The 13,567-nt window shown below is 43.5% G+C and overlaps 1 protein-coding gene across 1 annotated transcript in view; it reads right to left on the bottom strand.

Moving 5' to 3' along the window:
* PARD3 (par-3 family cell polarity regulator) overlaps positions 1-13,567 on the bottom strand; it is a 509,642-nt gene that overhangs the window by 286,361 nt on the left and 209,714 nt on the right. Inside the window, 1 exon segment of the mRNA XM_080936664.1 lies at positions 1,809-1,987. Coding sequence (XP_080792790.1) covers positions 1,809-1,987 — 179 coding nt within the window.

The raw sequence follows: 13,567 nt of genomic DNA, 5'->3' as shown, positions 1-13,567 counted from the left end.
CGTGCTCTGCGGCAGAAGTGGGAAGGAGGATGATGGCTCCCCAGAGCCTCAGCAAGTAAGAGTCTGCATATAAATGATTCCTCCGGTCTGAAGGTAGTGGTGAGAAATTTCCAAATAATTCTAAGTATTAAGGCCCTTCATGTCTCAATTATGACAAAAACAGATCTGTCTGCTGATACTACCCCTAAATTACATGCTGAAGATACAGAGTCACCAACAGAAACCTGGTGACACTCACACCACTAGCCTGCCAACCATGATTGGATAAAACCCCCCATTAAAAAAAATTTTTTAAGTATAAATTTCATTTGTGTATAAATTTGTAAATGCTTATGTAAGTGAATTCTGACAAAAAGTAATGTCATGATGCCTTTTCAGAGATGTGCTTGGCTTCGTTAGAGAGTTTATTCCAGGTTCTCTTGGGTTCAAGCTGCCCTAAATGAGAAATCAATCTAATGTGGTTCCTTAGAGAATCTTTGAGAGTAAGGCTAACAGCTAAATCCATGGGCACCAACCCAAAGCTACATTTCCTTCTACATTTGCCCTTTAAGACTCTTGTTGGTTTTTATTAGTACATTTTCCTTGTGCTGGGGACGGAAGCCATACAACTGCCCTGCCTCAAAACTATACCACTGGCCTGATTCTTATTTCAGAACACACACACACACACACACACACACACACACACACTTCATGTTTTTTTTTTTTATTTTCACTTGAACTGATACTAATAAAGATAAGGGTCTGTTTGAATGTAAAACACAATTTAAAGATAAAACTTCACTAGGAACTTTCAGATGCAAAGAATAAGTCAAAAAAAAAAAAAAAAAAAAAAAAGATCTCAAGCTACGCCCACTTTGACAGTAATGTGACTGGTGCCGTGTGGTAACACCTTCACGTTTCTCATGCCACGCTGTGTGAAAGTACTGGCTACAGTGAAACACATTCGCCGGAGATACACCCATGAAAATGAAAAGTTCATGAAGAGATTAGAGATGTGGAAGAATGGGACAGTAAGGTTCTATAGGACCGGGCACTAGTGGGCGCTGAGAATAAGGTTAATAGACTACAGTGTGTTTATTGGGCTAAGTAACCGAGGTCAAAAGAGCAAGTTGCACTGACCAGATAGCACACTTCCACTCCCAACACAGGAAAACTTGGGTTAAATGATGAAAGAAACAGATTTATACGCCACAAAATGGGCTTTTATGCTTCTGAGTCTATGATGTTGTAAGTTCTTTGATATAGTTTCTAGGCCAAGGCAGGGATCTGCTCATTTGTGTATAAAATATCTCCAGAAGGTCATGCAGAAAGCAGGAAGAAGAAATTCCTAGGAAGAGATGAGAGAGAAACCAGAAACAAAAAAAGAAAGACGCTTTATAGGGAATGCTTCATGTCCAAGTGTTTCTTCAGAGGCTTTTTTTTTTTTATAGCTCAGTGTTAAAGAACTTCCCTGACATGTTAAGGCCTTGGCTTTCATCCCTGGGACTGAGGAAGACAACGGGGGGGGGGGGCGCGCATAGGAATGAGAAGGGGGGGCATAGGCATGAGAATGAGGGTGGCTACCTTTTTAACATATATATTATCATCTTAAAACATGGATCCAAACATGGCCATACTCAATACATGGCACTGAATTTCATCCAAAAATTCAAACATACTATACATTACTGTCTCTACGCATGGATGAGAAAATCACTAACACTCACACAGGGCCATAGCATATGCCCAAGGAACACATGGCGATACTTGCCTGGCACCAAGGACAGAAGATGCCAAGGGTTACAGAAACAAGTGGAGGTGGTTACCTTCCTGTCGCAGGTTTTGGGACTTCCAGTGGTGTTCTGCTTGAGAAAGCCAGCTGTCGTGGACCAGCGAGTGGGGTTCTTCCTGGAGGGCTCCTCAGAGGAAAAGTTGTTATCACTGATGGATGTGGAGAGGCCAGTTAAAGCTGGGTCACTGCTCCGGCGGACATGAAGAGGCATATCTACACACACAAAGAGAGAATGGGACTTAGAAGAAACAGACACCACCCTGGGAAAGATGCATTCGACCCAAAAACTATTTTTTTTTTTATCCTGTAATTTAAGGTTTCATCATGTTTGCTTATTGTGTGTCTGGGTATGGATACAGGTGTGTCTGTGCCATGGCAAATGAGTGGAAGCTGGAAAACAGTTCCCACTGGTTGTGTCTCTCCTACCATGTGGGATCCTAGGACTGACTTCAGATCTTTACACTTGAGCCTTTATTTGCTGAGCCGTCTTTCTGGCCCAAGTAATGCCTCTAAAAAGAGACAAGGGATGGGCTCTCGAACACAGATCCTACTGGGCCTTCACAAGCCCTGGTGGTGAGGAAGATGAAGCAGGGGTCTAGCTCTGAACAAAGCTTCCTGATCTGGTATTTGGGCTGTGCTGCTCATTACTTAGGCAAGAAGGCCAGCTGCAGTCTACCTCTAGTCACCTGCTCCTGGCATGAAAATAAAATAGGATCCTGCTTGTCAGGGGGACTACAGGGTCTAAATAAGAGCCAGTGAGTGGCATGTGATAAATACCAAATCTTATTTACCACCGAGCCTAGATAAAATACCCTAAACAACCTGAGCTATGTAAGATGATTAACAAAACACTATATAAGAAAGACAATCAACAAAAAAGAAAACAATCATTTCACCTAACTTTTAGCTGCATAGACAGAATTAGAAATGTAGGATTTAGGGGAAATGCTGACTCTCATGCTGAAGACAACCCTGCTTTTCTTCAATAGAGCAGTAGGGGGAAAGTTGCTGCTTCCCCTTAGGATGATTGTCGATGATTTTAACTGTTAACTTGAATAGATGTAGAGTCTTCCAGGAGATATCTCTGGGCATGCTGTAACAATGTATCCAGAAAGGTTTACATGAGAATGGAAAAGTTGGCTGGAGTCTTGGAGAAAGTGGGTGGAGCAGCGGCATCTTCCTTTTCCTCTGCTTCCTGACTGTGGACCCCATGTGACCAGCTGCCTCTCACTGCTGCTGCCCTAACTTCCCCAACAGGATAAACTGTACCCTCACACTCCTAAGCCACAATAAGCACTTCCTTAGGTTACTTCCCTTAGGCATATTGTCACAGCAAGGAAAGAAACCAAGTATAGTGATCGTGAGAATGCACATGAGCACACATGAGCACACAGGACCCTCTTCCATATGCTCGTACAAACCACACTGTGAAAGACATTAGACCAGCATATTCACAAGAATTAGAATCTAGCTGTAGTTAACTGTGCTAATACTATCTGCAACAGATTCAGGCCAGTATCAGTTATGGTATCATTGAAGCATGCCATACCACCGCAGAGGAGAAACCCAGGATACAAGTTTTAATCTTTACCTGAAATAATGTCAACAAACACCTGCACATACCTTTAATCCCAGCACTCAGGAGACAGAGGCAGGTGGATCTCTGAGTTTGAGGCAGCATGGTCTACATACTGAGTTTCAGAATAGCCAGGGCTACATAGTGAGACCTTTTCTCAAAAGAGCAACCAACAGCAACAACAACAAAAGTCATAGTTTCTCTAACAAAAGAGTTACAGAAAGTAGTAAGCTCGCTTTCATCCCAATCAAAGCCCACAAACAAGACAACCACCAAAACGCCATACTTAACAATTGCACCTACACCATGAGAACTTGAAAACAATACCACAAGCTGGGCAACACTATCCAAGCAAGATTATTATTATTATTATTATTATTATTATTATTATTATTATTATTATTATTATTATGTTTAACATTGGTTGTAGCCACAACCAATTTAATAGGGGGAACACATACATGAAAATTAGGGAGGTAATTCTGACCTTTAAGTGTGTATAAATTACCTGTGACAACCACCATTAAATTTTGCAATAAAAAAATTAAGTAGAGGATTTAGCAACTTTTGGTAGAGTAGCAACACATGCCTGTAAGCCCAGCACTTGTGGAGTGGAGGCAGGAGAATCAGAAGTTCAAGATCATCCTTGGCCACAGCAGGCGCTGGAGGCTGGCCTGGGCTCTATAAGACTCCATAAATGTATAAATAAAACAAATGATTAAGAGCTATGCAGTCACTTTTGAGACAGGGTGCATAACAACATACATGAAGACCAGTGTGTACTAAAACTATAAGGAAAGTCCCCTTCCAGAAGGAAGCTAAATTATTCCCCAAATTAACGGACTAGACTGGCCCCAAGGATTACAACATCTCTTCTGGGTAACATCAGTGCTGGTGTTTTGGGCTTTTCCATTAATTTCGGGTCTTGACACCAGTCTCCCTCCCCAGCTTGTGGAGTGTGAATATAGATGCCACACTAGCTCACAAAAGGTCTCTACCAGGGGCACAGCCATAAAGAAAGGCTAAAACCAGTACCCACGACCTGCCGCAAAATGACCACAGCGAGTAACATTCCTTCTCGCAGCAAACTTGGGCTTTATAATTTCACCGAACTTGCTTGCTCACATCAACATAATAGGAGGAACACGCGATTCCATTACACCATTCCCTGGAATCGTCGTTTCTGCCTAGACATGAGTGTTATGCTGACCTGTTCACCTGAAACAAAGAAAATTCACATCTTTGTAGCAGTGCACTGTCACGAAACTACCGCTTATAGTCTATGAAATTAGAACGTTGACGGGACCTCACAGCCAAGGTTAAAGTACATGGTGAGGTCACTTAAGACTCACCTGTTTGTCTAACCTGACTGTAAAAGAAGAAGCAACTTTATAAGTCCTGCTTTCTCGTGTATTCAACTTCTACACCCCAAGCTACTGCTGCAGTCTTACATTATATACTCTTCCATTCCCCTGACCCATAAGTACTACACAGATGCATGTATATTACAGCAAAAACCACAGGTTTCAAAGGCTCTAAGAGGCTGTAGAGCTGGGCCATTACAGCACAGAAGCAACATCCACTGTCCTCACATGGAAAGACTCCAGCATTATGGTGGCTGAAGTAGGCCAGACACAGAGAAAAGTAACAAACCATCTCATTTACAGGAAGAAGCTGAATAAGCTGCTCTTAAAGGTGTGTGTGCACTGTAGGCAGAAAGGGGAGGAGGAAACAGGTATGAAGACAGTCAGAAAGTAGAACATGCTCCGGTAGCTGCAACCAAGAATCATTTACTGTGCATTTCAAAAGAGCAAAAGGATCCCCAACACAAATAAATGAAGGATGTTTGAGAAGACACAGATGCTATTTACACTGCGTGTGCACATGTACATCAATGCACATACATACATACATACATACATGCTTCTCCGTGAATATACACAATGAAAAAACAAAACCCTCTCCTGCAGTTCTGCGCTGCTTGTCCCTTGCTATAATTGTGAGTGCTTGGAAGTTTACTGGTTTTTTTTTTTTTTTTTTTTTTTTTCCTTTCTTGGCTCTGTAGCTGCGTGAAAATTATAAGGCATTTTTATACAGCTTACATGAACACGGGGGTTTAGGAATAGTGTATTAGAAGCAATGGCTTCCCTTGAAGGGTCTGAATAACTTTACTTTTTTTAAAAATGTGAGTTCTGTACTACTCACAATAGAGAAGCATGTGACTTACTTCACAGATAAGCTGGGCTCAAAAAGACAACAGGAACAGTCAGCTGTGGTCACAGATCAATGTTCCAGATGAGAGCTCAGGCTTCTGAGCCAGGGCATAGTGACCACAGGAATCAGTAAGCTATTATTCAGAAATGTATCAGAAAAAGCATCCAGTTTCTCCCTATGACTATAAATGCTGCTATTGGTTATTAAGGAGAGGAATGTTGCTGTCTTCAAAGCAGAACCATACACTCTGAAAACTGCACACTCAACTTACTGATGGCCTCTTCACATCAGGGAGGAGCCAAACAGTACACTAATTATAAATGCAGATTGTGGCAGCACCCATCTATATTCCAAAACTGTGGTAACAGAAGAAAGGGGCCCTGTTGGTTAATGGAGCAAGTACATGCATGGATGGTTTGGTGATAACAAGCAGATGAACAGGCTGATGGGTGTGGTTCTCGAAACATTTACCTTAGGACCTGACGTTAGCTAAAAAGTGAGGGTCAGGTGTGGTGATGTGTGCAATTAATGCTAATATTTCAGATGCAGAGGCAGGATGATTTCTTTGAGGCCACAGTGAGTTCAAGCCCCAGCAGGGCTGCACAATGTAACAAAACAGTAGCAAAAACAAAAAGCAGACAAACAAAAAACAGTGAGCCTTTAAACAGCTCTGGTTTGTGCAGCTCATGGCCCAGGGTGGTTACCATTTAATAAGCGAAATTTTTAAAAAATGCTAAATATTTACTGATTTTTATTTTCATTTTAACAATAAGCCCACAACATGCTTTATAGCAATTTAAGTTTATGACAATGATTTTACAAAAGAAGCAATGTGCACGTTACGAGAGAACAGCCACTGCACTGTGTCCTATACAATGGAAGGCGCCCGGATCCCATATCTGCTTGTGCAGGCGCTGCTGCTGAAAATGAGAGTGGAGAAGAAAAGCAGCATTACAAATGTGGAGCTGGAGGAAAGATCAGATTCTAATTGCCTGAGATAATTGTGCAGATTCCTCTCCATGCTCGAGGATTAGCGGTTTCTCAAAGGTTAGATGCAATGAGAGTGGGAACGTCTCCTTTTCCTTAAAATCTGCTTGTCTATCTCACACTTTTAGTGGACTGTCTGCTTAAGGAAAATTTCTGTAGCCTTAGTCATCTGGAAAATATTAGTTATTGAGCTATGCCACTCTTTTCAATGTTGACACATTCTCTTTCCTATCAGAAAAATCACATATGTTAACGTCTCTATTGATCTCATTGGGAACCAGTTATGAGGGGGGGCTGTGGACAGGAGCAAGCTATGGGGTGGGAAGCCGCCAGTCATGATCACAGTGGGTGTGAATTTCCAAAAACCTGCTTTTTCACCATGCAGGTGAATTTAATATTCGGCAGCAGACACTGCCAACCGCTGCCCTTCTTTGATGGGCTTCTGTCATCAGATACCAGATTTTGAACAACCAAGAACTCTCTGCCCTTTTTAAAAGTAAAAGTAGTGTTCCAGGGCCCGAGAGATGGGTAGGTGAGTTTGCCATGTAAAGAAAGAAGAGTCCCCCAGCGCTGGAAAAGCAGAGAGAAATGGATCCCTTGGGCTCTCTGACCAGCCAGCCTAGCCAGAAATGGTGAGCTCCGGTTCAGTGAGAGAATCCATCTAAAAATAAAGAACACCCAACATCAACCTCTGCCCTGTGTGCACACACATATGTACATCCATCCATTCACATACACACACCCACACCCCCACACTAAATGAAATGTAAAAGCTTCCCGATCTAGTCATCACCTTGCCTTTTGTTTGTTGTTTTGTTGAGACAGCTGAGATGTTTTAGGCTTCACATTTAACATCTGTGTACTTGAAGTCAGGTTGAAGTAAGGGTTTGCCCAGGTTTACCAAGTGACAAGCAGGGCTTAGGGCAAACAAAGTACAAGCTGGCCACTTGTCAGGTGGCCAGCCTGTTACCCACACTGCTCCAGTGGCCTGTGAAGCAAGTTAACAATACAGCACAGGTTCCTTGTGCTCTCTGGCTGGGGACTGAGGCCAGAGCCTCATTCAGGGTAGTTGAACCTACCTACCTCCACCCACACCAGGGGTTAGATCTTAATAATAATGGAAATGTGTCACCCTCTGTCCCCCTTGAAATGGTGTCAGTGACTTATAAGGACCCATGAGCCAGAGCCTAAGAGTCACTGGCCTGAAATTAGTTCCCCTTTCAAGGCTTAATTCCTAACTGGTAAAATCAGAGACCATGCTGACAGCTGAACGGGTCTCCGGAGGAGCAAACATGTGACCTCAACATGTCTATTGCCCTCCCCAAGATCCTCTGTCAAACCTCTTCCTAAATGAACTGATAATTATCTAGCAACAAGTCAAAGAAAGTATAAACACATACCTAGGTACCTCCAAACACACACTGCAACATTACAAAAATACCAAAAGCTTTAAGGACAGGTTCAAGTTAGCTACGAGGTGAATGGGGTGGGGGCTGGGGGGGAACTCTTAGCGAGCAGACAAGGTCTCAATGAAGGTGATTATGATAAATATGTAGACCTGTGATTAAGTCCTGTGATTGAGAGGCTCGCCATCTCTGCTCATAACAACAGAATTTAGTGTCACGCACAGAATGCCATTTTGCCCTGGCCATCAAGGACGGAGTGAAATATGATGTGATAATCCTTTTCATTTCACTTCCTGTTACTGCTGCAGAGCACCATGGCAGAAGCAACTTCAGAGAGAAGGTATCCGGCTCACAGCTCCCGTTCACAGGCCACCACCATGGCGGGAGTCAGGGGTGATGGGATCAAGAGTCAGCTAATCATACCATCCCCAGTCTAGAGCCTAACCCCAGACATCCCCACGGCACAACAACTAGGTAACAACTCAATGAAACTCTCAAAGTTGACTCTAAACTCTAACCATCACGAGACGCGTACGACGCGTACAGAGTGACCCTGGGCCGGTGGCCTACCGCAGCATCACTAATAATCTCAGATGCATTATTCCCATTACAGTTATTAGCAATGATATAGTTGGTTCTTCTTTGCTAAAATTCCTCAGCCCTAATTTTAGGAAAACAGAAGTATTTAAAGATACGATAACGAAACTTTCAAACCGAGCGCTCTTCTGATTTATTTAATATACAGATGTTCAAAGTCTAGCCTCTAAGACATTAAAAGGAAAATTCAAAGATGGGCATCTTCAATAATTAAGTTCCTGGCTGCAGCTCAGAGGAATGTGCAGTGATACTGGCCCGGGACAGCTGCACAAGCTGTTTGATGTCACCACTGCTTTGAAGAAGGGCTGAAGCCACAATAAAACCATCATCCCAAGATTCCAGACTCTCTGTGGTGCTAGTGCACCATAAATATTGATTTGTTTTCCTAGGTAATGTGCTTTTTAAATACAGTGGGGGTGAAGGGGGTAAATCTAATAAGGAACTGGAACACAAGCTAAACGGAGACACAACTGTTAAGTTAGACTTCCAGCTGCCTCGTTCCTCGATGCACCGACTGCTGCTTCTCTCGGCCCTTCCATTGACTCGGGTGTTATTTAACCACTTGAGGCAATGGATAAACTTGTTCCAAAGAGCCATGCCTAAGCTGGCAAGGTATTTAATCAAATCTAAAAACAGCACAGAGCCGCAAGGTTTCTAATGGAATTCGCCACACAAACAGCACACTTCTCTACATTCCACCATTTCTCTCATCTCCAGGGCTACCGCACAGTTCCCAGAGACACAGCCTGATTCTGTAAGAGTCAAGTTATTAACACACGCCATGTTACAAAACCTACCCTCTCATGGAAATGCACCAAACCAAGCCTGGGAAGAACTCTCCATACGCTCTTCACGGCCCACGGCTTAGCCCGACCCAGACTGGCAGTTCCTCCACCAGGCTCTGCATGGAGATCGACTCACAGCTCAGAAGGAATGAACGAGGAAAGAACTTGCTTTCTGCTTAATTTACTATAGCACTCCAAGCTTGGTTTTATCCTTTGGTAAGTATACGTGATTTCTAAACCACCAAACCAAGCACCAGGGCCCAGCATTCTTGGTCTGGCAATATTAGAACACATCCTGGCCTCTGCATTCCAGGATCTATTATCTGAAGTTCCGAGATAAAAATTCCTTCCCATATTGACCCTTCTATACAGAGGCTGACTGACTGATCGGAGAACATCAAGGGCTGTGGAGAGCTAGGTTGTTGCAGGTCCAGAGTTAAATTGCCCTAGCCACCGAATGAACTTACTGTCCATCTCTGGGTATGACCTGACATCCTTGTCATGTGAAATGTATTAACAGACAGCTAGCTTCCACCAATGCAGAGACTAAGCCCCCAAGCAGCATCCAAGGCCTACTGCTGAGATTCCCACTTGGCTGTAACCTGCCCACCTGGATTTCAAGCACCACATTTGAAAAGTACCTTGATTTATAAATGTTTTGTAATGTTACAATAAGACATCATGAAAGTGCTAACCATGTTGGAAGACAGAATTTGGAGTGGCCTGAATATGTATTCATTCACATTTGGCTCCCTAATGAACCATCTCTTTATTCTTTTTGAGGTGAGAGTTGTGGTTTTGGCGAGGACATGTCTGAACGATGCTCTATGCCTCATGCCCACTTGCTTGGAAGGCATTGAAGCCATGGCTGTTCCCAGGACCACCTTCTCTAGGAGGTTCCCATGGCCGAATGAAGCTGTGCTTACATGAACTACTCCAGTTAGAACTCATCATCATTGTTAAATTCTCCCTCCACTGTCTGGATTACAGTAAGGTCAATCTCTTTATCAAAGAAGAAATAACCCATATTGGGAGCCCAAGGCAGATGTGCCTCCCCCCTTTGAGAAAAGAAGAATGAATCGTAGTTCGAGAGCTGCCAATAACAGATGGAACCCCAGCCATCATTGTATTGCCTCTCCTATTACGTTTGCATTGCTGTCCTTCATGCACAGCTGAGTCCCCTACAGAGATGCCTGAGCACCGCATACCTCAGGTTAAAGCCACTAAGAACTGTACACTCTCTGAACCCAATCTCTCATATCCCTAAAACTTTACCAATTTGGGTCAGCAATCACGAAATCAGGGTTGAAAATGATCAATTATATCTGACAAGGAATTTGTCTCGCAAAACTTGCCATTGACTATTGACTGACTAATGGAGAGACCCATGCTCTCTCCTTGGGCCATTTGTCTTCTATTATATTATTAAGGATTTGCAGACTTCAGTGTCAGGCTAACTTTTGAGAAGCATTACTTTCCTATCCTTTATTATTCTAACCTCTGACCTTCGATGATATAGAAAAGTGTATCAACTCCCCTCACCTAGGAACTAATGATCCACAACTTTCACTAATCGATTTTCTATCAAAGGGTGGAGCAGGCACCATCTACATTTGGCTCTAGAATTACTCCACATGCCTTTTATCAATTGCTTCCTGGAGGAGGATTTAAATCTCCAGTGTGTATCATCCACAGTCTCCAGACTTTTGCTGTTGTTACTGTTACAGAGTTAATTTACTTTTGTGGTACTGGGATGGACTCCAGACTTCAAACCTGCTCAGGCAAATGCAGTGCAATAAACTCTAGCCCAAATCTCTACATTTTATTGTCACAGGTGGAATTTTTTTGTCTTACAAATGAATCTTCACCAAGGAAGCCTGAGGACTCACACTATACACTAGTCATTCAACTAGCTGCTGGGGCAAACAGATTTCAGTGAGGAGAAAGGGATTAGAAAGCAACAGTGCACAGGATGTCACTGGGGATGGGTACTGTGAAAGCTAAAAGGAGTGAGGGATGATGGGAAAGAAAGCACCGGTTTGTAAGGGGAAGAACAGGACACACGCTGTCTGGGTTCCTATCTCGCATGTTCCACTTTTGGATCGACTCCTCACGTTGGCATTGTGTACATGCTGGCTGGTAATAGACTCATTTGACACCAGCAGCTGCTCCAAACCTCGAGCAAGGCCTCACCGTCCCGAGGCATATGGCTGCATGACTATAGGTATTACCTTCAGTGGGTAGAGAGGCTTCACTGATCATCCAATGCGGTCATCTTTTCTCCTTAAGGGGGGGAGTAATGGACATGTTAACACATCCTTTGCATCTCTAGCAGGGGTAGGGACACTGACACCAGCTAGACACTTACTATGGTTAGGAGTGTGAGGGAACTTGAACACACTAAAAGGAATTCCTCAAAGCAAGACTAAGAAAATAGCTGAGGTTATTCTTCCTCTTTTACAGGTAGGGAAGTTTGGCATTAGAAGAATAAGAACTCCTGACTAGAGTTAATGTCCAAGTGGTGGTAGAGATGAATTCATGTCTCAGTTTAACAGAACAAAGATGGGCTCCCACCCACCAAGGTAGGATCAAAATCCACTGAGTCTAGGGTATGAACCTTGTTCACAAATTCCCAGTGTTGGGATTCTGTAAACTCCACCTCACAGTTACCTGGCAACAGCCAGGTATGCTCTACCCCAGTTACCTGACACTATAAAAGGAGGCTGCTTGCCCCCTCCTCCTTCCCTCCAGCCCTCCCTCCCTCCCTCACCCCCCCTCTCTCTCCTTTGTCCCTCTTCTCCCCATCCCCCCCATGTGCTCAAGGCTGGCCTCTACTTCTCTACTCCTCTCTTCTCTCTCTCTGCCCCCTGCCCCTACTGCCATCTTAACTCCCCTCCCCACGCCCTGAATACACATTTGGTACTATATCATCCTGTGGCTGGTTCCTCAGGGGGAAGGGATGCCCAACACGGGTTCCCCAGAGGCATCCCCCTTACCCCCATGCCTTGTCACACCTCCATGGAGCATATCTCCATCCACTCTCTTAATCTTTTTCCTAACATCGGTGCCTTAACCTGGCACATATCTTTGCTTTTCTATAAAAACAGCATTGGTGTCATGTATGGGAGTCCTCATCACCAAAGGACAGCCATATAGCAAATTCATTTCATCAGACAGACTCTCTCTCAGCACATAGCCAATGGGGACTTGAATATTTGTACATGTTCTTGACAGAAAGAAATGAGGGAAAGAATTAAGAATCAGACAGTTTCCTATTATGTAAAGCTGAGAAACACAGGTTCTTAAATGATTTTATTTTATAGTCATACTAGGAGACTTGATGAAGTGTCATACTGAAGGAAAGGAACCTTGTGTGTGTGTGTGTGTGTGTGTGTGTGTGTGTGTGTGTGTGTGTGTGTGTGTGGTGCGTACATGTGTACCTGTGTGTTTTACTGGTTTGTCATAAAAAGGATCTGAGCATACTTCATGAAATGCTTGGCTTCAGGGCAATACCCAGAAGTGTTAAAGATTTAGTGTATTGCATGTCTAGGCATGTTCTCACAAGCACTGTGGTCATCTCTAGTGATCAACCAACATGCTGACAGGTCAGGCCTGGGGAATCCAGCTAAGAACACAGATTCCAATGCCAACAGCTTACAGTGGATCTAAAATTCTGCCCCAAGCAGCAAGACTGCCCCATACAGAGGCTACTGCTGGGGCTTAGTTCACTCAAGTCCTTTTGGCCTATTTCAAAACTCAGAGGATATAAGAGGACATCATGACTGTGTTCAGACATGTCTCTGAACTGAAGACTCTGGTAATTCTGTAGACCAGGTAACTTAGCATGATGAAAGTGTAATCTCGGAACTATGGTTTGAAACTCTCAGTTGTATTAACCTTTTATCACGCCGTACAGAGTATGGTCAGAGGTGGCTCCATTTCTTTCACCTTCACTTTGAATGCTTGGAAGGCATTGAAGCCATGGCTGTTCCCAGGACCACCTTCTCTAGGAGGTTCCCATGGCCGAATGAAGCTGTGCTTACATGAACTACTCCAGTTAGAACTCATCATCATTGTTAAATTCTCCCTCCACTGTCTGGATTACAGTAAGGTCAATCTCTTTATCAAAGAAGAAATAACCCATATTGGGAGCCCAAGGCAGATGTGCCTCCCCCCTTTGAGAAAAGAAGAATGAATCGTAGTTCGAGAGCTGCCAATAACAGATGGA

Source organism: Micromys minutus (assembly GCF_963924665.1).
Source record: "Micromys minutus genome assembly, chromosome: 24".
NCBI classification, from domain to species: Eukaryota; Metazoa; Chordata; class Mammalia; order Rodentia; family Muridae; genus Micromys; species Micromys minutus.
Note: the sequence above shows the minus strand (reverse complement) of the source record. Positions and strands in the feature narration are given on the sequence as shown.